This window comes from Oryza sativa, chromosome 1 (genome assembly GCF_034140825.1).
Source record: "Oryza sativa Japonica Group chromosome 1, ASM3414082v1".
In the NCBI taxonomy this organism is placed as follows: domain Eukaryota; kingdom Viridiplantae; phylum Streptophyta; class Magnoliopsida; order Poales; family Poaceae; genus Oryza; species Oryza sativa.
Genome location: NC_089035.1, coordinates 26,090,469 through 26,113,517, shown reverse-complemented (window position 1 = coordinate 26,113,517; position 23,049 = coordinate 26,090,469). Strand labels below are relative to the sequence as shown.

Here is a 23,049-nt window from a genome sequence, read left to right as displayed (position 1 = left end):
TTTGCGGTCGAGAGATGCAAAGTGGACATTTTCCTATTTCCATTAGCCCACCGTTGTAAATCCGCTCCAATTGACTCTACCAACCCACCCGTGCTCTCTCCTGCCGTGCTCGTCGACAGCAATCAGAACTCGGAAGCCGACCGGGAAGTCGCCGCGCCGCCATCGTGCTCGCCGCCGGTCGCCGTCTCGGAGGAGGTAAAGATCCCGCCGCCGCCCTCCCTCCCCTCCGCGTGGTCGGCGCCGTGCTCCACTACCCCGGCCGGCGCAGGTCACCTCACCACCCCCCCGCCCCCCACCCCCCCCCCTCCTCCAAAACCCCCAACACTATCCCTCTCCCCGCCGTGCTCCACACTTCCGGCCGCGTTGCTTCCCACATCCACCGCCCTCCCCGTGCTCAACCCCTCCCGATACGCGGAATCGTCGCCGCCATCACCGCCAATCCGCCGGCAAACTGTGGCTATCTCTCTCTAGAGCCTCTCCCCCTAACCCTAATTTTTACACACACACTCTCTCTCTCTTGCAATTTGACTATTTCCCCTTTTTTTTTTTGATTTTTGGTGTTTCCGGCCTCCAGGAAAAAAGAAAGGAAAAACTGCAGCGATGGTACAGATTAAGGAACTTGGCGAGGGCAGCAGCCATGCTGGGTAAGACACTATCCCCACCCCTTCCCACCATTTCACCAGTTATTTATTGATCTTAATTAACATCAGTGTGGTCTGGTTGGTGCTGCAGGCAAGTTGTTATAAGAGGGCTGCCTAGCGAATTGTCATATGGTAATTTGCTCCTTTATACCCTAGTTAATGAAACCACATCATATTCTGTTAAGTAGGGTGGTTTAAATTTCCATATTATTGCAGGTATTTTTTGGGGATATTATTCCGTTATTTTTTCTGCTCCAAATAAAAGTTTCTAACAGCTCAAAGCAAGTCCTGGAAGATAGATATTCATAGATTCCGTTAAGTACTGTACTTGACAATAAATATCTGACTGGAATGACACACTAGGTTGCTGAGGCAAATTCTTCAATCTGTGTGCTCAGTTTCTGGGTTTTTGTTTCTATATTCTATGCAAGTAGCAAATGGTGCGCACCTATTTCATGAGCCCATTCGTCTGCCCTGGTTGGTATTTATGTTTCCTTATAAATATATACAGTTCAATTGACTCAAAGGCATAACTCCATCATGCGATTTAAGAGATGTTTGTACTTTATGAGTTGAAACTGGTAAGAACAACAGTGAATAATTCCTATAATGGAGGATGATGGATTATAACATCTATTGCACCGGTTCAATGATTACGATTTTCTCATTAACTAATCTGAATTCCATAGTTATAATATTTACAGTCAGCTACCTGGTAAACAGATTTTCCATGGCATACTAACTTTTTGTAATACTAATTTGGTTTCTGTCATTTTTTATGACAGCTGACCTAGCAGACTATTTCATTAAATATGGAAAGATAGTTGATTTGATTATTATCAGGGCCAAGGGCACAGCCCAGGCAGGGGATTCTGCTAAAATTACTTATGCCGATGCTGCCATTTCTGATAAAATAATCAAGTGCAGGCATATTATCAAAGGAAAACATGTAAGTCATTCTCCCAATTTCCATATTCCTACCTAAACAACATGGCTCATCATTCAATGTCTGTTATGTGCTCATTTGAAATTTTTTGTATTCTAATATTCCCAATCTAAATAACTTGGTTAAAAATATTCTAAGTTATTTTTCAAAAGGAGGATTTTAATCCTCGACATATCCAAATGCACTTCCTTACTCATCCTAATTCCCAGCTACCTGCAAGTAAAAACCATATGGATTTTTGTTCCTCTAGAATTATCACATATTTTTCAGTTCCATAATGTCCCAACTGAAAGGTACTTATTGGTTTGTCTATTGATATTTCCAGGTTGTAGTTGATAGAACATTAATGGAAGACACCATTCAGTATAAGGACAAGAAGACAAACCGGAGGATAACTCTGGATGGCCTTCCCTGGACAGTGTCCAATGGTATTATTAATACAGAAGATAGTCATCTGCTTCCTTATAGTGTTAACCTGATGGTTATTTTGATTTCTCAGATGATATTGTGCACTTCTTCTCTCCATATGGAACAGTAGTTGACCATCAGATCACTCAGAAGGATGAAAATAAACTTTCTGAAGGATCAGGGTTTGTGCTCTTCAGTTCTGAGCTAGCTGTAATTAAAATTCTCTCAAATGGCAACACTGTTAATCTTGGTGGTGAAAAGGTGAGTCATAAGCAGTTAATTACAAAGATCATCAATTTTTGTCCTATCTGCGATATTCTATAGTGCAAAATGTGTTGACTCTTCGGCAGAAATTGACAACTCACAATAGTGTTATTGCTATACAACATGAATATGTGATGCTATACAAATAATTGACAGAGGATTTATAAGTTTGTTTTAATAGAATTTCGGTCATTTGTGTTGCAGGTGTCTATTAATAGATCAGGTGCTTTTGTTATCGCAGCAACTGGACACCATATAAAACACCCCTTTCTCCTTCCTAGTGAGATATTTTCTAGTCTCTTCCCTCATCAAAAGGATGGGCTTGAATGGCTCTGGAGGCTCCACTGTGAAAAATCCGGTGGGGGAATTCTTGCGGATGATATGGGCCTAGGCAAAACCCGCCAGGTTTAGTTGAAATTTCCTTTATCCTTCCCTTGAATTCTTGTATGATGTGTTCTTTTCATATAGGCTTCTAATCTAGTTTTTTTTTTTGCTATTCAGGCTTCAGCCTTTCTAGCTGGCCTTTTTTATTCCGATTTGACACAAAGGGTATTGATTGTTGCCCCGGGCACAATCTTGCATCAGTGGATTGCTGAATTAACAAAAGTTGGTTTTAATGAAGATCTTATACATAGGTATGCATTTGTCTTATTTCTCTCTTGCCTTTTAGTTGAAGGAGATAAGCTCAGCTTAATATTCCTTTTTTACTCGGTTGTAGCTTCTGGTGTGCCAAGACAAGGCATGATTCTCTAGCGCAGGTGCTAAAGGTTTGTTATTCAATCTAAATTTATTGAGAAACTAAGTAGAATTTGTGGGAAGTAGCTAAGGGTACAAAAACATGTGAGTTGGATGCAATCTAGTGCAACACCTTGCAAAATACTCGGAACTGGTACAAGAACTTGTTTAATGAATGCAAAAGAGAGCCTGGTTACCCATGTTGGCAAGTTTTGCATCCATCAAACAAGATAGCACACTAGTTTGAGCTTCTTTTTTTTTTGCAAGATATTGCACTAGACTGAACGCACCTAGATGGATGCACCGCCAACACACAAATTTGCTTTAATAAAAAGTTGCATGGAGTTAACATGGAATGAATCACAGCATAGGGTAAATGAATTAAATTTGTCCATACATAAGATTGGAACTATCTTAAATTTCAACCCAATACCTTGCTTTTAAGTTTGGAATATTCTCAATGAGAATATGCTATTGTGAAAATAATGCAGGAAGGTGGTGTTCTGCTTATTACGTATGATCTGGTGAGGTTGTATAATGAAGAACTAAACGGCATGAGCAGTAAAAGCTCAAAGATGAGAAGAGCTTGTCCTTCATGGGACTATGTGATTCTTGATGAGGGTCACGTGCTGAAGAACCCAAATACGAAAAATGCTGCTGCGCTGAAAAGCTTATCTCGTGGGCAAACAGTTGTCCTCACAGGAACACCGGTTCAAAATAACCTTTCGGTATATCTTTTTGCATTTCATATCTATACTAGAATGTAATTTTTCATTGAGCTTGTCTTTATGCATTAAGGAAAATGTCACATGCAGGAATTTCATTCACTAATGAGTCTTTGCTGTCCTACTGTCTTGGGCTCTCTTGCTGCTTTTGAAAGAGACTTCTGTAAACCAATTGACATGGGAAATGTGCTTGAGGCAACAACTGAAGTAGTAATGATATCTTCTAAAAAGGCCATGGTATTTTCCTATTTCATCGTTTGCTTTTGTTTCCGAAAACATCTTGTATTATTTGTTCTATTCAGTTATTATTTGTTGCTTGCAGGAGTTCCGCAAAATGGTGCGACCTTATTTTCTTAGGCGCACCAAGGAAAGTATTGAAAGCCTTTTACCTAATAAAGCTGATCTTGTCATCTGGCTGAAGCTAACGCCATATCAGGTAGAAATTACGTTGATGAAAAAGCTACATTCAGTTATTAGCATTATTTATTCCTCTTTTCTTGTGTACGCAGATATAATTATATGAAACATTTATGAAGAGCAATTTGATTGATAAGACAGTGAAGGGATCAACATTTGTTGCAACAATGGTACTTCTGAAATTTCTCTTTAATCGTCCTTTTTTAAGTTATGTATGGTGCTCTCTCATGATCTTATGGTCCTTGATGGTCTGTAGCACTAGTCGAGTAATTTCCTTAGAGATGGATTGTATCTTTTTTCATAATATTGAGATATTTCATGTTTACATTTAAACAGCTGCTCCAAAAGATATGCAACCATCCTCAGAACTTGACAGCTGTAGATTCCTGTGAGGAACAATTAGCGTTGAAAGAAAACAGGACGTTACAGGGCATTGTCAAAAAACTTGAAGCTTTGATTGCAAAGAATACCACAAAGACATCAAATTGTCTCAAGTCATGCAAGCTTACATTTATACTGCAATTGTTGGTCTGCACTCAATGCTTTTCTTTAGAGCAATGTATGCTTATCCATTGATAATCTTGCATGCATAATACATAGAAAACATGGCAGGAAAAACTTAAGGAAGAAGGGCACAAGGTGCTAATTTTCTCACAGACGCGCCTAATGCTTGATGAAATAGAGGTTTGTATATTTATTTATCTTGTAATAGACTGTAGCATGACACCATTTTTTGAAAATTTATCCCCTATAAAAACAGGAGGCACTAACCAACAAGGGAGTACATTTTGCTCGTATGGATGGGACTGTTACAGCTTCTAAAAGAGAAGCTATTATTAAGGTACATTTCTTCACCTACTTATTTATTATGTTTTTGCTAGATTTCAGTCAATGCTATCCAATCTGTCCTCCAACCTGTTCTCTAGTTTGGGTTTTGTCTTTTGTATTGGGTTTGTTCATTGGATCCAATAGCATAATACTCATCTGGTGCGGGCATGCATGGTGATGGACTGGCTATGCCATTCTATATACTAAGATAATTTTGATGCAGCAAGTTGATTATCCTTTTCTTTCCTGTGGGCTGTATCTGAAAATGCATTTTTATGCTAAGATAGTGTGTATATGTGATGTGAAATGGCCTTGAGTAACGTAGGCAATCTAGGTTTCCCTTTTCTCCTTTTCACAATACTTTAAATTTCCAAGAATAGGGCCATCGGTGTAATGTTCTAGGGAATGTGCTATTCTCTGAACATCAGTACTTCATGTTCCGACTTTCTGAACATTAGTGTGTTCCAGGTCTTTTTGCTCTTTCTAGAGGACTCCATGGTTGTCTTTTACTTTTACACAATGGTAATGTTCATCTCTTGTTCAAGATGAACCTTCTCTGTTGTGATGGATTGTGGCATGCCAACAAGGTCCTAGAGGCATTCCTAACAAATTAGGGGCAAACGAGCCTGTTATGCAACTGCCAGTGCAGAATTGATTTTCTTCTTAGTGTATTGCTTTTCTTTCTGCTTGGTTCATATATGAGTATGTTTGGAAGAGATGGCAAATGTGACTGAAATTTTAAAACAAATCAGGTGACTAAAATTACTTTATATGTTGCATGCTATTTATTTATTTTTAATCTTTTTAGGGCTTTCAAAGTAAAGATGGGCCTCCCATATTTTTAATGACCACAAAAGTGGGTGGTATAGGTCTAAATTTAACTAATGCTTCCAGAGTTATCATCGCTGATCCATCTTGGAATCCGAGGTATTCGGTTTATCCTTATATTCCATATTATTGTTTTTGCTGAAACTACTTATTTAATATATTTATTGTTTACAGCCTGGATAATCAATGCGTTGATAGAGTGTACAGAATTGGACAGGAGAAGAATGTCATCATCTATAGGCTTATAACCTCGTGTACTATTGAGGAAAGAATATATGAAAAACAGGTTAGAACCGTTTCCAGCATTTATTAAAAATATCAATGGTTGTTAAAGGTGTTGCTTAAGCTCAAGGCATCTGGTAGGTTGGGCAAGGGCCCTAAAAAATATCCATGTATATGCTATGTTTCCATAACTTTTTGTGTCAGTATCTTGCATGAAAACATCAGAGCTTCCTTTCCTCCCCTCACAACTAACTAAATGAAGATCTGATTTGTTATAGATTGTTTTGTTTGCCTCCTTGTTAAAATGAAGCGTTCTGGTTTTTTGAGTATGGCCTGTTGTGTTTTAGGTATCCAAAGAAGGGATTTTCAAAGCTGCAACAGAAGAACGTGATTTCAGGCGCTACATCAACAAACTGGTGTGCTATAAATTTTATTGAAATTTCAATTTAACTAACTCTTGAAGAACTAACAGTTCGTTTGAATTGTTTCACAGGGTTACAAAGAATTTTTAAAACTTCCTGAGATGGGTTTCGGAACATCCTTATTACAGAAAAGGCTTGAGATAGAGACCATGACAGATAACATGTAAGTTAACTCAATAAATTGTGATGAATTTCAGTAAGTCAGCACTTTATCTGATATATTTCTTCCATGAAATCTCAGTAGGGCAACATTGAAGAGTCATTTGATATTTTTGAGACAGCAAGGTATAGTAGGCGTATCAGTTCACAACACATTGTTTGAGAAAACAATTAATCTTCCTCCTCAAAAGATTGATATGAAGTATCTTCCTCCTCAAAAGATTGATATGGGGTAATTGCTGTGTTTTCATGCGTAATTAATTGTTGAAATGAGCAATTCAGTCTAATTATTTCAACTCTTTCCATAGTGATGAAAATAGAAGTACGGTTGGGCATTCAAGATCTCAGCACCGCCGATCGCTTTCAGATAGTTGCATAGATTGGTAACTAAAAAAAAATGTTTAAGCTTATTTCATTTGATTGTGCTAGATTATATTTAAAATGGTCTCTTTGTTACAGGTCTGAGTTAGCAGTGAATCCAAAAGCAAAACCTGTTAGAAATACATCATTCAGAGTTGAAAAAGTTGAAGTAGACCGGACTGTGAAAATTGAAGCTAAAAGGGCTGAGCTAGAATGCAAGACTAAGTTGTATGAAGTAAGTAATTCAGACCTTTTTACATGCAAACCAGAAGCATGCAACATTACTCAGCATAGTTTTTTCTCTTCGAACCAATAGTTGCTTCCAGCTATATTTGTAATGACTTTTCAAAGTATATTGAAATTGTTGCTTTCTGAAATGAAAACTTGTAAATGCTTTTTACATTCGTTGCTTTTCATATTGGGCATCTATACCTTTTAATGTCACTAAGCATGTTATTGCTTGTAGATGAGTGTTTTTGTGTTCTAATCAACATTCCCTTGCCTTCCCTGATCCATTCTATTAGCTGCTACATAACAAATTGCTTATACATTGCAGCATATCAAGGAAGCAGCTCATGACTCTGGAGCCAATGTTCTTCGACAAATGAAGGCTATTGAAAAAGAGATTTCTGAACTAACATCACAAGAAGAGATAGAAGAAAAGAAAAGGAAAGGGGGTTAGCGATGGTCAAACTGCTGAAGAACTCGCGCCAAGTGAAATCTGCCAGTAGACATTTATTGTTGTCTTCCTTTTGCTTTTTTTTGGGGTTCAGGTTTGTATTGCTGTAGAAGCTGGCGATGATGTAGAATTTGTGCCAGTAGAAATTGGTGCTCCAGGATGCAAACAACAAAGTTCATTGGTCGATTGACTTTTTACTCTCTGTGTCTGTGTCTCAGTTTGCTTTTTGGTTAAGTTCAATGGAGATCGAACATGGTACTGAAAATGACTACAGCTCAGTTCAACCACACAACCTCGTATTGAGGACAGTTTGGGCATCAAACACTTAGGCAATGTTTGGCTAATGGAAATTGGAAATGATTTCCCACCCATCAAAAGACATCTTTAAATCCTAACCATTCATTCTCCCTCTTTCATTTAATCCTAACCCTTCATTCATTTCCCAATCCCAATCCCACCCTCTATTTCTCATTATCCAAACACTCTTAAGTTACACAGATGTCAACTTGCGATAGCATTGATTCTGAAAGTAAGGTCTTTGTTTAGTTGGGGAAAATTTTTAGAATTGGTTGTCACATTGGATATACGGATACAGATTTGAAGTATTAAACGTAGTCTAATAATAAAACAAATTACAAATTCTGTTGGGAAACTTTTTGACAAATTTATTAAAACTATTTAATCTGTCATTAGCAAATGTTTACTGTAGCACCACATTGTCAATCATGGCGCAATTATGCTTAAAAGATTCGTCTCGCAAATTACACGCAATCTGTATAATTGGTTTTTTAATATATATTTAATACTCTATATATGTGTCTAAATGTGAAAACTTTTATTTTGGAAACTAAACGGAGCCTAAGAGCAGGTATAATAGCAGGCTATAAGCCAGCTGCAAACATATTTTAAGAAGATAAATCAGGAGAGAGAAGAGCAGCGGGCTACAGATTTGTAGCCAGCTATAGCACAGACCCCAAGACGCAGTGTGTCTATGACGGGTAGGACTAGGTATTAATAGTGTAGTATGTAACTATTGTATGAATAAGCTAGTAGTTGGCTATAAATAAGTTGGAGCTAGTAGTTGGCTATACTATTGAACTTGCTCTAAAACGTGACTAGGGAGATGCAGCACCACGGTTTGGCATCCGTAGAACGGGGCAGGGGGCACCACCCGCCAGTCTCGCGCTGGCGCGCTGCCGCGTGCGGGGAGAGGGAAAAAAATCGGCGACTCGCCCAGTCCTCCACCACCATGGCCGCTCGCCTTCACTTCAGCCTCGGCCCCCGCCTCCGCGGGTCTGCCACTCTCCCGCACGGGCTCGGTCGCGCCTCTCCGCCACGGCTTCGGTTCCGCCGTCGTCACCGCGCCGCCGGCCGAGGACGAGGACTTCGCCACAGGTTAGCCGCCGTCGTGGCCGCCGCCTTCACGGCGCGTTATTCTGCTCAGAGGTGCCTTGTAGTGCTTCTCACCCGGTTTGTTCTGCTGCTTCTGGTGGTGTGTGTGCACGATGCAGCTGCTGACCTCCAGTTCGAGCCGCCGCTCAAGGTCGTGAAGTACCCCGACCCAATCCTACGGGCTCGCAACAAGCGCATCAATACCTTCGATGACAACCTCCGCAGCCTCACTGACGAGATGTTCGACGTTATGTACAAGTGAGTCTGGTGTTTGAGTCATATGTGCATTTCGTTGCTGGGGTTTTCTGTTTGCGTGCGCTGACCTGTTTGATGAAATGCGCGTGAGGGTACTGTGCCACTCTTTTGACGAAATATGCATGGAAATGTTAAGTTGATCCTGCCCTGGTGATTTTTTTTTTCTAGCGCTTCAGATTCAATATGTGTTACTTTGTTAAATAAGCAAATTAAGGTACCATTTGTGCTTACGAGGCTCCCTGGGCTTTAGAGAGGTCTAGTGTTTAACAGATCTCCAAGATTACTATGGCGTGATTTGAAGTGGTCGAAATTGTGTGGCATACTAGTTATTTCTCACAGAGTATGTGAAATGCCTTGTTAAGTGGGGGAAATATCCAATCATATACCTTGCTATCATTTTTAGAAAGGCTTGCTATCTACTATTGCTCGAGAAGATATTCCTCCAATTGAACCATTGGTTTCTTGCTACAGGACTGATGGAATTGGTCTCTCTGCACCACAAGTTGGGGTGAATGTACAACTTATGGTATTTAATCCAGCTGGTGTGAAGGGAGAAGGAGAGGAGATTGTCCTTGTCAACCCGGTTGTATACAAAATGTCGAAGAGATTGTTAGTGTATGAGGAAAGCTGCTTATCATTCCCTGGGATATATGCCAATGTGGTGGTGAGGATACTTTGTGTACAAGCCATATTGTTATTTGATGACTATTGAAAGTCTACATGATACTCCCTCCGTTTTTTTAATAGATGACGCTGTTGACTTTTGACCATCTGTTTGACCATTCATCTTATTCAAAAATTTTATGCAAATGTATAAGGTATAAATCATGCTTAAAGTACTATGAGTGATAAAATAACTCACAACAAAATAAATTATAAATACGTAATTTTTTTCAATAAGATGAATGGTCAAACGTGTGATAAAAAGTCAACGGCATGATCTATTAAAAAACGAAGGTAGTACATTGGAAAATAATTGATTAAGCTTGTGTTTAAAAAACAAAGGTAGTACATTGGAAAATAATTGATTAAGCTTGTGTGTTTGCACTGTGCTGCTGAATTCTTCATTCTGCGCACTGTTATATGCATTCAGTGAACAATCTGTGAAGTTGCCTGCTGAGATTAACCCTGCACGTTTTACTGAACTATATTTTTAACTATGCATTTGAGTTAAAGCAGTGATAACATATTAACATGGTTATAACAAATGAACCAACCTTCAAATTCTGACCTTGTAACAATATGAGAATTCAAGAGTTGGTTACTGGTTTTAAGCCTACTACTAATATGCACATATTAACTAGATTTAACACAAAAGCACTCTATAATTTAGAGACTGAAATACCCAAAAGTTTAGCAACATATAGATGTGAAATAGACGAACAAAATTTCCATCATACTGCAGCTGTGTGTCCTTTGGGTGAATGACTTATGAATTATGATCACTTTATTCATGCAGAGACCAGACAATGTCAAAATTGATGCTCAGGATGTTACAGGGGCAAAGATTAAAGTTAAATTGTCAGGTCTGTCTGCAAGAGTTTTCCAACATGAATTTGATCATTTACAGGTACGTGCTTAACCATGGTAAAAGTTAAATAAATTGTCAAGACTGTCTGTAAAGGTTTGCCAGCAGCTACTCTTTTGCTTCAGTTTCCTTCTGTAGCGAACATATGCAAGGGTCCACCAAATCATGTTCATGCTTATACTTACCTGTCCAGGTTACTTTTGATAAAGAACCCAAATTAGGGATAACTCAATTTTCAATGTGGGATGGGTGCATATAAAGCATATACTATTCAACACCATAATCTAGAGATCAATTTCTCCAATTATTTAAGACATATTGAAGCATATATACCCTTGCTGTTTTTCCCTCAAGCAACCTAACAACGGTTCAACATATTATTCTAACCATTTAATTGTGGATGTGCAGGGGATTCTTTTCTTTGACAGGATGTCTCTTGATGTTCTTGAGAGCGTGCGTGAGGGACTGAAGGTTTGTAAAAACATCATTATAGTGCAAAATAATGAGATTGCATCGAAATTCTATCTGATAGCAGTTGTTAACGCTAGAACTGTTTAATAACATATTATTCCTTTGTTTTGAATGTATTCTTCACTTTTTCTACCAGAGTTACAAATATTGAGTTTTTAGTGTATCAAGAGTTTGCTATATCTTTTGCCTTTTAACTCAAAATTTTATATTTCAACATCCTCCCAGGTAAGGCACCTCTCATGTGGCTTCAACTAATAACTGTGCATAAGTATTTATGTAGGCTGGCGTGCCTGTATATATATTTTTTACAACACATTTTATGACAAACTTGTTTTGCTCACGTGAAGTCAAAACTCCACTTTTACAATAGGACCTAGAGAAGAAATATGAGGAAAGTACAGGACTAGTAAGCCCTGAAAGTATTGAGAACTACAAAGGAAGAAAGGATCTCATTAGTTTCTCAAGATGAGTAGCTTTCGGTAGGTTTGTTACTCTGTTTCATCCTAATACCTTTCAATTTGATTGACTTCCCATCTTGTAATAGGCAATGCTGAAAATTCTATCTCCGGTACTTCTTGAACAGGTTCTGGCAGTTTTTCAAAACATCCTGCTGAGCTTCACATTGAAGATTGTGTATTAGAACAGTTGCCAGTATCACATATTCTTCTGTCATTCTACTTTTTGCCAGTCTTGCTGTATCTAGTTTTGTGCAACACCAGTGATATTACAACCAGAAATTATGCTAGTGATAAATGAGCTGTATTTCCTAAGAAGGAATATGTGAACAATATTAGTGTTTGCATATATATGATTTTTTAGAAGATACTGTACTTTATCATTTTTCATAAAATTGTTCATGTAATGGCCTCTTCTCTCAAACTATATTTAGGGAAAAAAAAATCCTAATTGAGCAAAGCAAATAACACTATGGCAGTGACACAGATATGTATTTTACAATGAGATAGGTGGATGGTTGGTAACAAAAACTCGCATATGCATTTTTCTCATTGACCAGAACATTTATTAATATTATATACGCATCATATGCTAGTATATCTTTGGTAGGACATTTGACACATGACTATATTTTTTCCATTCACTTCTATTGATGCATCATGATATTTACTTCCTCCCATCCCCGGATACAAGGGATCCAAGCATTCAAAATTTGTCCTCGGATATAAGGTATCCTAGAGTACTACTTTTCCCTCCAACCACCTCTCATTCAAAATTTTCCCCATCTTACCCCCAACTACCCTTTTTCACTCCCTACATATACCCCTCAATTAACGAGGAGCATCATACTCTTTCTCGTCCATCCTTAGTTTCTCCAATACAATCTAGAATCCATTATATTTGGGGACGGAGAGAGTGACAAATTACAATGAAGTTCTTGTGTGCAAATAAGTGCAAACTTCTCTCTGATCTGTTTAGTCAACATCAGGAGGGAATATTTTCTGTTTGATAGTCAGTTGCTTGCAACGACAATGTTCCTTGAAATCTAGGATTGCTAGCATTTCAAAACAAGGATTGATGGGTGTGGTCCATTCTCATGTTGATCAAACAATTCACAGTGTACTGCCTTCTATTAGCTTTCAGTGTATGATGTAAATTGCATAATAAAATGGCTTCATATGACCATTTTACATATTCTAAACAGCAAAGATTAAAGTTAAAAAGATATGGTTAACAAGTGACTGTAATTGTGAACAACCGTACAGACAAGCAGGCTAAAATAGATGTTTCAGTGAGTTAATTTTAGTTTGCAAATACTTCTCTCTCTCTCTCCCATTTTCTGATCAACAGGTGACTGTAATTGTGAACAATGTAACTATTACCTCAGACAATCATGGCCAAAATAGATGTTTTAGTGAGTTAATTTTAGTTTGCAAATACTTCCTTTTGTTTCTTTTCATTTTCTGATATACATTTCCCAAATGCCCCTTATCAGTTTTTTTAGCTAACTTAAGGTCATCAGTGCCACTAGAACACATACCTATCAAAATATGATGAATAAATATTTTAGTGATGCATAACACAGAAGACTTCTTTCCTTTTGTTTCGATGGGCTCTCTATGGCTTTGTAGAATATGCCAGCTGTATTATGCCCATTCAATTTTCTTATTATTTTTCAAGTTTCCTTAAACAGCATTATTTGTTCTTCTAGTCCATAATTTTCCCCTTGCATTGAACAGTGTAGCTGTTTGCAGTTTCAAACCTTTTTAAAGTGTTAGAAATTCTCATTTTCTTTAGCTATTTTCCAGTTACTTGAACAACAGTTCTGTTGCTATAGTACATATCAGTACTATTTTAACTAGCTATTATTGATCAATAGCCTACATGTAATCTAAACCTTTTCTATCTGTTACCAGTCTGTGTCAGAACATCAGCTCGTTATTTGTGATCATATTTTGAATTATTACCGATCAATAGTATGTATGTAATCTAAACCTCTTCAATATGCTACCAATATATGTCTGAGCATCAGTTCAATCATTTATGATTATATTTTGAACATTATCCTTTTCAATCATTTGGCTAGTTCATTTACATTTGCTAGATCAAGTGATCCGTGACCATTATGTTAACTTCATATGGTGTGTCGGTGTACAAACTTCTGTGCCATACTGCTTCTAACACTGAATTGAGGTATTGCGAAAAATTAGAATATGTTCAATACTTTTCAACTCAAATACATATTTGTGCTCCATGACCATTTTTCATATGGAAGTATCTATCTTTTCTTTAATTGAAGGGTGACACGTGCTATAGTAACAATGGCATCAGAATAACTGTATATATGCACACCGCCAAGCAATGGTGCAAAGGGGTCGGAAGTTTCACGACCACTCATGGATAAGCACCAATCAATGGATGAAGGTACTTTTGTGTATCAACATAAGTCGTGGTATGACTGTAAGTTGTTCCCAGCAGGTTTTCCAAGGTGCAAGCAAGCAATTGGAGGGACTGTTGGAGTGTAGAGCTCCCCAAAAGCTTGCCAGCAGAAAGGGTCGTTTAGGCGGTAGTGGGGTATTTGGACAGGCCTGAGTTGTACTCCAGTAAGAGTTATCCCTGAACAAGGTGAGCTGTCACTGCATGCAAAATGAACAGGCTTGATAGTAAATGTTCCTCTGATGTTCTCATACTGAACGCCTGATACTGCCACTGCTGATGTTTGATTTGAGCATGTTCTTTTGTCACAGTAAAACTGGTCTATGATGATTGGTGTTTGGACTTCTGAGACTTGGATGTTCGAGAACCGTACATCTTGAACCAAGCCTAAGCCACCCTGCAAGGAGAGTTTAATTTGTTTAGCTCAGTAAGTATTAGGTCTTCACTTAGGATCATCATTTTTTTTCTCATATATATTTCTTAGCACATCTGATTGTCCAAGTTTATGAAGATGATATATTTATCCTTTTCTTTTGTGACAATGTAATGACTGTCCTATTAAGTAGGATTTGTTTGTACCTATAAAGGGATGTGCTTACCTGCCAGGTCTTGATTCTGACACCAGTCATGGTTCTGAACATGTTGACATCTCTTACAGTAACATTGGAGACACATGCTTTTGTGTTGTCCCGGCCTAGGCCTCCAATGCTGATTCCATGGCCAGGTCCACAATTCACATTGTGTATATTTATATTGCTGCATCCTGTTTGAATGGAGACGCAGTCATCACCTGCATCATATACGACCAAAAAATACATGTTAACTATGTTTTTCTGCTTTTGTTGAGTAACTGCAAAAGATAGCTTCATAGTTCAGTACTCTTGAAGTTTTTCCTGGTACCCTCCTGTCCTATACACTGCAGAATTTACAGGACAGGGAGACAGGATTTCAGTTGTTTCTAGGCCTTATTGAGCATACGCATGTCTCTTGCCCTTGTTTCATGTATGGAGGATTTTAGTAAAAGAAAATCGCTAAGCATTTTGATGTACTTTAGATTCATATAGGCTCTAAGTTCTGCTTCAGTTTAGTTATGGAGGTAGTACCACAAGCCAGGTTGGTATGATGAATGCTGACATCTTTAGAGTTCTGCAGGTGTATTCCATCAGTGTTGAGGCTGTTTTCTGGGGAGGATATTGTTACGTCATGGACCATCACTCCTTGACAGCTGTCAAACTTGAGATGGCACTGCGAGCTGTTGACAATAGTGATACCAGCTACTACAACGTTGAAACTACCATAGAATCTCAATGCCTGCATCAGAGTAAAGTTCTTATGACTTGGTTTTCGTGTGCAACCAGACAATTACAAATGTGATTTGATATAGTGATCTTCTTACTGTAGGTTTAACTTGTGGCATCCTTTCAAACTCCACATCGTACTGCTGGAAGTATCCAAGGTAAGTGACTAAATGAACCATCTTTTGAATTGTTTGTATATGATGATATGCTAGATGGATGGTGAGATCTTACTGTGTCATCATCTTCGTCGTCATCTATGTCTGAATAGGTCCACCATTGTTGTCCTCTACCATTTATGATGCCATTGCCTTGAATTGATACTCCATTTAGTTTGGTAAACTCAATCCATTGAAGCAAACCAGAACCCCAAGCTTTAGCACTGGTTGGGGCTACAATTGTTCCATCCAGCTACAAAATAAACACGTCACTTAACATCATTATGTTTTGTGTTCCACTAATTAACTCTGTCAAGTTTGTGGATTGTTGAACTTGTCCACTGATAAAATTAGTTGGAAATTTCCTTCGTTTCTTTTATAAACAAAATGACAAATGCTCATCAAAACAAGATTCTCAGGCTTATCTGCAAAGTATAAGTAGTGGAGTTTTTTATTCCTATCATGAATGTCTAGTTTATTCCCAAATACAAGTACTCAGGAGGGCATATGTATAATGAAGTGGGCATTCAGAGTCTGTATAAATCTAGTATTATCCTTTTTGAAGCAAGAGTTATGTAGTGTTAATGCTGATTTAGGGTTTGCATTTTTACTAAAAAGAAGCTATATAATAATCAGGGGAAAACATATTTGGGTAGAATGAAATTTTCGGCTAGAGTATAGTTACCTGGAACAGAATATTTGGTTTGCAGTAAGGCCCAGAGAATGAGATTGGCCCAACAAGAAACTCAAGTTCTGATGGTACGACAACTGTAGATGCTCCCTGCTTGCACGCTGCAGCCCATGCTGCTTCAAAGGCCTGCATGTGGGTGCAAGACACATTTTGCTCAAACTTTGATATTTGAAGCCACTGTCCTGTGTCCTCTAGACTGTAGTATGCTAAATATGAACCCAGAAACAAAACACACCCATATATACCTCAGATCCCTAACGAAAATTCTATGGTCTTTGTTGCCATGCTGGCATGAGAAGTAGCATGCAGCCAAGCAAAAAATGGAAAGGATAAGAGAGAGCTGAAGTCTTTTGCTGAAAATAAACCGATGCACATTGTTTGAGGATTATTATGATGCAAATTTTAAGTATTGTTTCTGCATAAAAAAACCAATTCTATTGCCTTTTTCCAAAGAAACAGAGGAATTAGTTTTCCAAAACCTTCATAAGAAAGGGTTTCCTGGTTCATGGGAGAAGCACTTTGCTCTTCTACAGAAAAGGACAAGAATGTCAAGATTACAGTAGTTTGCTTGATGTGCTTTTCTCGGCAGTCGACACAAACAAAAATCCTTATAAATGGTTTTCCTTTAGAACCCTTGACTTATTTGGTGCCTTCTTTATTGTCTTCTATGACTCCTCAAATAATAATAAAAGAACAGCAACAGTGACCAGCTAAACTTGCATGAGATGCAATTGATCATGTCAGAAAAATTGAACAATCCAAATTTGCTAACAAAACAAGTTGCTGGCAACACATGCAGAGAATAATCCAAAATAGCGAACAAATCAATTGCCAGAGATGCGGTCATGCATAAACTGACTTAAGAGAAAGTACGGCACTAGTGACAATTTCCCTGGGCTCTGCTCTGGAAATCATGTGATATGTACATCGCCACATGCTGTGATGGTTCTGGTAGATCATTCCATCTATGCGCGCATGCTTTTGTCCAAATTTTTGAAGATAAAACTACTCTGAACCGGCATCCCTTTTCCCCCAAATACCACATGAATGCTGAATTCTAATCTCAGAAAGTCTTTACGACGAGTTTTATGGGAATGATCAGCATGGAGCCCTTGCTAACGTATTGAAGAGATGATAAACAATTCGAACAAAGAATTGCCATCGAGAAACTCCTGGCTTGGAGAAAAATGCATGATGCTTGACAATTTTAGATAGCATGGATAGTTTGCAAGTTGAAACAGAGCATTTTAGAGGGGAATGCTGACCTTGGTATCATCGGAGACGCCATCGCCTTTGGCTCCAAAATCAACCACGTTAAACACTGCGCCCTGTGGTGATGTTGGTGTTGGCCGCGATGGTGGCTGATTACCTTTTCCACAGCTTGGAGTTGGAGACTTGGGACTTGCATGTCCACTCCCATTGACAGGGCTTGGGCTTACAGGTGCATTCGGGCTTGGACTTGGGCTTGGCTGGTATGGGCTCTGGTATCCTTTGCCATTACCAGGACTCGGTGGCGGGCTGAGTGGCGGCTTCGGGCTCGGCCGGTTGCTTCCATGCTGCCGGTTGGAGCTGCCCTTCTTTCCTTTGCCCTTGTTCCTTAGCAGAGAGGAGCTCGGTGAGCTCCTAGGTCGCCAATGCTTGCCTCTTCTTGCATCGCAGACGTCGATGGTGGAGCAAAGAGCAAGCAAGACAAGGAGAAGAAGGAGGCCGAGGCCTTTTACTCTGAGCTTCATCCTTCTGTTTGTATCTGCTTGCTGTATGGAGAGTAGTGCTTGTATGTGCTTAGGAAGCAGATAGAGAGCATAGAGTGTGTGGCTTGTGAGGAGGGAAAGAGAGGGGGTTTAAATAACAAGCATCAGAGCTGGCCATGTTTGCTCCTTGAGGGATTTAGGTGAAAATGAAATGAAAAAGATGGAGAAACGGGCCCCTCCTAAGTCACATGCATGCAAGGGAAACATACACAGATACACTCAGTCTTCTTGCTGCATTTGTTCATCTCCATGATCATCTGCACTCTGTTTTTTCTTGATCATGTTAAAAACTTGTCGGTGGAATAGACCTGGAATGCCCTCCTCAGTAATTGACATAACCCGTATTTATACTGTAGCATCAATCTTGCCTGTGTCAAGGCACTTGTAAATCACGAATGAGAATGAGTTTTGTTTTGGAAAAACTGTTGTATTTCAAAGGGGATATATGCATTGCTTCAGGCATCGGGAATAGAATTCCTGCCTCTTGGATTTATTAGTTAAAACGAAATAATTCAATTTATATGGACCATCATCTATATTTCCCTTGCATTAATTATCTAATAAAAATATGTATTGCTTTCAAGTGTTCCAAAAGATCTCGTATACGTACAATTGTAATGCAAGCGGAATTTTGCCCAATTTAGCAGCTAATTCAAAGATTGTCGATATGGATTTTATACCATCTTACGGATGTACAGATGTAACTCATTTGTATCCACTTGCATATGTGCATAAAGCGCATTATTTGAAACCGCACATTCTGTGGATTTTACATCACGAAGAAGCAATATTAACTAAAGTACTTGTAGTTAATACTTTGTCTATCTAAACTGTGTACAGGCATCATCACTTCGGTATGCTAAATGAGCGCATCTAATTATCTTGGCATGTGCCCTTAACTCCAGTGACAGGTAAGTCCTGCATTCTTTGTTACTGATTTCATTTCAAGGAAACATTTCTGCTGCTATCCCGTCGCTGTACATGCAGTTATGTGTGCGTGAGCTCACTTTCGGTTGCAAAAACCAAAGGCACGCACGTGAACGACCGGTCTGGGGTCCATGCAGCTAGCCGCATGCCCGCATGACTTGCTGCGCCGTTCCGGAAGCATCTCTAGTGTTAAGCCAGGTGGTCGACACGTCAAAGAGAACTAGTGCTGTTCTATGCAAGGGTTGCGAACTCACCCACTAATAACGGTTTTGAGCTCGCGCGCATCGTCTACCGATGCGAGGCGAATGGCAACCCTTGAAATCTCCCGTGTGTAAGCTTACACCGATGCACCTGACTGGCATAAGGCATAGTATATTTACGCGAAATCGTGGCACTAATCATGCTTAGCTGGTACTATCGGCAGTTCGGCGCCATTAGCGTGTCTTTCGAATTAGATTACCCTAAGAGGACACGCACGTGACGGGTAGAGAAGGGTGAACTTGTGGCTGGGAATGACCGAGCCAGATTTGCGCCGGCCCGAAATGACGGAGCTAGCAAACGGGGAATTTTTAATGTACGTGTGGCCAGGAATGACCGCGCGCATGCAGCCTGCCAGCGTGCACGCCCACATCCCTCTCGCGCGGCCGTTTTTTTTGCCAGTACAGCGCGCGACGCGAGCAACCACCGGCCTCTTCAGAAGTTCAGAGTCACACACACACACACACACCCAGAGCCCCAGTCTCCCAGAGTGAGAGAGTGTGTGTGAGCGGCAGCAGCGCATAGCTAGGAGACGAGCGGGGCGGGCGGGGCGGGTGCGTGGCGTGACGCCGAGCAACCGGTGCATGCACGCACATGCGTTCGCCCTGGTCACATGGCGACGGTCACGGGCGGAAGCGTATGCCCTGCCCCTTGGCTTGTCCGCACCCGCGCCCCCCGCGGGCCAACTGCCGCGCGCGAGCGGCAACGCAACGCAGCCACGAGCTTACTAACGTCGTAGCTAGCTTAGCTTAGCTGCTCGCTCCCTCGCCTGCCCCGCTCCTCCCTCCCGTACTCCACTCCTCGATCGTCCAATCATGCAGGCATCGCCATTCGCCCTTCTCAGTCTCACACTGCATGCGCTCCACATCTCCATTCTCTGGCTAGCTAGAGATTTGTCCTCCCTCTTCCATGGCTAAGCGAGAATGCGAGATAGTACTATATACTATAGCTCCATCGATCGACACACCTAGCTAAGTAGCTGTGCATTTGTTACACACAACATGGTAAATTAATACATTGCAGGAATTTATGCGTGTGCGTGCGTGCTATACTCGGTGGAGTATTAATTATTGGCAAGGTGCAGAACTGCAGATGGTCCATGTGCTGTATATATAACTATAAATTGCTACAAATATTAGTAACTCGTATTTGTTCGACATGTGTATGCTTCATGGGCAGGTGTCCTGGCCTGGCCACAGCAGTCGATCGGCCGTGCTACCTGATATATGCTCGTATGATCCTATCTGTACAGGCATAACGTGCTAACCTATTCAATGCGATGTATGCGTGTAAGAAGGTATATTGTACACGGTGCCACTCGGCAGTATTAGTACAGTAGCACTCACAAGCAAGATGCAGATTTGTCGCGGCGGCCTCTGCAAGGTCGTTCAATTTGGAGATCTTGACTCGGCAATATAAATGTACCAGCTGCTGCTGCTGCTTCTGCTGCTTGCTCACATATATCGGTGGATCCCCACTGACAGGGCTACCTGGTTATTTTACGAAGGCAACAACTTGTTGCATGCTGTCAGCTAAAGTAAACGACATAAATCCCACAAGTTGCAGGAGGAAACGTAGAAGAATACCGCGACGACTCATCTTGTAAGTAACAAGTACATGTACACTTTGTCACGAGGCCTGACAGTCTCTTGAGATACGTACAACTAGGCGAGATAGTGTATTTGTACGCATGCAAAATGCAGGTGCATGCGGCCACGGGCGCTCCTACGTGCGAACGTACGTACTGTCTGTCTGTCGATCTTTTAGGTTGGGTAGATCGACATATACTGCTCGAGGGGCCATAGATAGCTAGGGTTGTAAATTATGATCAGTGAGTGCCTTTTTTTTTTTCCGGGGAATGATCAGGGAGTGCCTTGGGGGCCATGGAAAACCATCTTTCTTTTCGAGTAAGAGAAACGCTAGCTTTGGCATGTGACTCTTAGTTACATGTGAACTAATGCAGAGATCATAAGATGACAACCTCTCTCCTTTGTCCATTTGCACACGCGTGTGCCGTCGTATTCCTTGTGACAGCGATACAAGGCATGCAACATAATTGGATCTAGAGCTTTAGCTTAGCTAGATAGGTGTGGCTAGCTATAGGGGTGGGTATTCGGTCTAACCGAAAATTTCGGTCTCGGTTTTCGGTCTTTCGTTCTTTTCGATCTTTGAAAAGTGAAAACCAAATTCAGTGAAAAAAATGTCAAGACCGACAAATTCGGTCTCGGTCTCGGTCCTGACCGAAACTCAACAATATTTTCATATATGAAAAGAAATAATGGAAATTTTCAACAAAAAATCACAAAGAAATTCGTAAGCATTTATGAGTAAAAACTCTTATTAGGTTGCATGCCTAGAAAAAGTAGGGATGTGAAAATTAGAGTTTAATCCTATTAAACATAGTGGATTGTAGATTGTATTTAGACATTTTTTGATAATTCGGTCTTTTCGGTCTATTCGGTTACCCGAGGAGACTAACCGAATTGACCGAACAAAATTCGGTCTTTCACTACCTAGGACCGAATTGATGACCAAATTTCTCAGTCTCGGTCTCGGTCTTTTCAGTTCGGTCTTTTTCTGCCCACCCCTAGCTAGCTATTCCATTTTCAATCCTTTACACAAAGTTCAACATATATTGCTCCCTCTTATCCAAAGTATAAATTATTTGGATATGGGGTTTAAAAATAAGTTAGTTTTTATATTGAAATGGTCAATCCACACATTTGACTAGTATTTTTAATATAAAATTTATAAAACATGTAAAAGTTTGGAAGTACTTCCAAAGAAAGAAAGAAAAATACTCCAAAAATAGAGTAAAATACATGGTTAGTCCTTAAGCTTGGACCGGTGTGTCATCTACATTCATAAAGTTGTAAAATACACAACTGAATCTCTAATGTTAGTTTAATGTATCATCTGAAGTCCAAAGTACAGATGATGTAACTTATACACTAATGTGACGACCATTCACAGTGGAGAGAATTTTGCATTTAGGCAACTCATGCTATAATATGCTTCAAGTCGATGCCCACCACTCTTAAATATTTTGGTACATGATTTAATGCATAAATTTTCTAGATGTTTGAGAAATGCATATTTGTTGATTTGAAAGTGGTAGGAATCAATTTTGGGAACATACTTTAGTGAAATATAAAAATATTTGATTCTAGCTAAAATCAAAATTAAGTCTTCTTTTAGGCAGAGGGTGTAGACTCAAGTGGTAGTTAAGGCTGTGTTCTTTAGTGTCAGTTAGGAACTAATCCCATGCACGGAAAACAAAGCAGCAGATTAACACATGATTAATTAAGTATTGCCTATTTTTTTAAAAATGAATTGATATGATTTTTTAAAGTAACTTTCATATATAATTTTTTTATAAAAATATTACCATTTAACAGTTCAGGAAGTGTGCACACGAGAAATGAGAGAGTGAAGGTAGTGGGAACACGAAGAAACGAAGGTTTTTATTCATAGACTCGAGCAATACTTCGAGCGGATAAAATAGGCGCCACTCTAAACTTTTCGAAAATATATACAAAATTATGAGGGTTCATCAGCATATGGAGGAGGGATAAAAAAAAGAGGCCGGCCGGCTGCCGGCTGGGCCCAAACAAGCGTCAGGCCCGGTGTCCTCTTGCGCCATATCGCGCGCGCTTAGGGAAGCTCGTGAACCACCTCGCGCCGCTGCCGCGCTACGTCTGCCCGCGCCGTGAGCTGCTGCTCGCCCTGCTGCTCTGCCCTCTGCCGCGCCCGTCTGGTTCGAATCCGCCTCCTGCAATTCCAATCCCAGAATCCCA

At 39.9% G+C, this 23,049-nt stretch overlaps 3 protein-coding genes and 1 long non-coding RNA gene across 11 annotated transcripts; 3 read left to right on the top strand and 1 right to left on the bottom strand.

Annotated features, from left to right (window-relative positions):
- The first annotated feature begins 68 nt into the window (after positions 1-68).
- Positions 69-7,836, top strand: LOC4326574 (SNF2 domain-containing protein ENL1-like). Of its 5 annotated transcripts, XM_026027331.2 has the most exons (15): positions 69-195; positions 575-644; positions 733-773; positions 858-1,081; positions 1,427-1,590; positions 1,913-2,015; positions 2,087-2,256; positions 2,464-2,664; positions 2,761-2,894; positions 2,978-3,026; positions 3,486-3,722; positions 3,810-3,956; positions 4,042-4,155; positions 4,229-4,306; positions 4,473-4,534. In XM_026027331.2, exons 4-14 carry the CDS (start codon positions 1,066-1,068, stop codon positions 4,232-4,234), a joined length of 1,341 nt encoding a protein of 446 aa, XP_025883116.1. In that variant the 5' UTR covers positions 69-195; positions 575-644; positions 733-773; positions 858-1,065; the 3' UTR covers positions 4,235-4,306; positions 4,473-4,534. The 5 variants fall into 5 exon arrangements, with proteins under 5 accessions (XP_025883116.1, XP_015622074.1, XP_015622070.1 ...); XM_015766588.3 differs by lacking the exon at positions 858-1,081 and having other exon boundaries at positions 1,485-1,590; XM_015766584.2 differs by lacking the exon at positions 858-1,081.
- A 931-nt stretch (positions 7,837-8,767) lies between these two features.
- On the top strand, positions 8,768-12,103 carry LOC9269695 (peptide deformylase 1B, chloroplastic-like). Its single transcript, XM_015755760.3, has 7 exons — positions 8,768-9,029; positions 9,146-9,284; positions 9,753-9,945; positions 10,741-10,851; positions 11,218-11,280; positions 11,651-11,759; positions 11,864-12,103. The coding sequence occupies exons 2-6, from the start codon at positions 9,265-9,267 to the stop codon at positions 11,747-11,749; spliced, it is 486 nt and encodes a 161-aa protein (XP_015611246.1). The 5' UTR covers positions 8,768-9,029; positions 9,146-9,264; the 3' UTR covers positions 11,750-11,759; positions 11,864-12,103.
- A 1,829-nt stretch (positions 12,104-13,932) lies between these two features.
- On the bottom strand, positions 13,933-18,268 carry LOC4326573 (polygalacturonase At1g48100). Of its 2 annotated transcripts, none has more exons than XM_015755617.3 (7): positions 17,582-18,268; positions 16,311-16,442; positions 15,702-15,878; positions 15,569-15,613; positions 15,276-15,483; positions 14,772-14,962; positions 13,933-14,569 (listed from the first exon to the last, which is right to left on the bottom strand). In XM_015755617.3, the coding sequence occupies exons 1-7, from the start codon at positions 18,047-18,049 to the stop codon at positions 14,174-14,176; spliced, it is 1,617 nt and encodes a 538-aa protein (XP_015611103.1). In that variant the 5' UTR covers positions 18,050-18,268; the 3' UTR covers positions 13,933-14,173. The 2 variants fall into 2 exon arrangements, with proteins under 2 accessions (XP_015611103.1, XP_015611161.1); XM_015755675.3 differs by having other exon boundaries at positions 15,569-15,610.
- LOC136353842 (uncharacterized) lies at positions 14,483-20,650 on the top strand. Of its 3 annotated transcripts, none has more exons than XR_010737301.1 (5): positions 14,483-14,599; positions 15,325-15,493; positions 15,574-15,628; positions 18,908-18,978; positions 20,432-20,650. It is a non-coding gene; the product is annotated as an uncharacterized lncRNA (long non-coding RNA). The 3 variants fall into 3 exon arrangements; XR_010737302.1 differs by lacking the exon at positions 20,432-20,650 and adding an exon at positions 19,055-19,411; XR_010737298.1 differs by lacking the exon at positions 20,432-20,650 and having other exon boundaries at positions 18,908-19,045.
- Positions 20,651-23,049: the final 2,399 nt, after the last annotated feature.

Bases quoted from the DNA above. Each gene is read 5' to 3' on its own strand.
- LOC4326574 (XM_015766584.2), top strand. From the start codon at position 601: ATGGTACAGATTAAGGAACTTGGCGAGGGCAGCAGCCATGCTGG. The intron at 2,257-2,463 runs GTGAGTCATAAG...TTTGTGTTGCAG, and splicing joins TTAATCTTGGTGGTGAAAAG to GTGTCTATTAATAGATCAGG. The intron at 3,723-3,809 runs GTATATCTTTTT...TGTCACATGCAG, and splicing joins CGGTTCAAAATAACCTTTCG to GAATTTCATTCACTAATGAG.
- LOC9269695 (XM_015755760.3), top strand. From the start codon at position 9,265: ATGTTCGACGTTATGTACAA. The intron at 9,285-9,752 runs GTGAGTCTGGTG...TTCTTGCTACAG, and splicing joins ATGTTCGACGTTATGTACAA to GACTGATGGAATTGGTCTCT. The intron at 9,946-10,740 runs GTGAGGATACTT...TTATTCATGCAG, and splicing joins GGATATATGCCAATGTGGTG to AGACCAGACAATGTCAAAAT.
- LOC4326573 (XM_015755617.3), bottom strand. From the start codon at position 18,049: ATGAAGCTCAGAGTAAAAGGCCTCGGCCTCCTTCTTCTCCTTGTCTTG. The intron at 15,614-15,701 runs GTAAGATCTCAC...GGATACTTCCAG, and splicing joins ACGACGAAGATGATGACACA to CAGTACGATGTGGAGTTTGA. The intron at 15,484-15,568 runs GTAAGAAGATCA...ACTCTGATGCAG, and splicing joins TGCCACAAGTTAAACCTACA to GCATTGAGATTCTATGGTAG.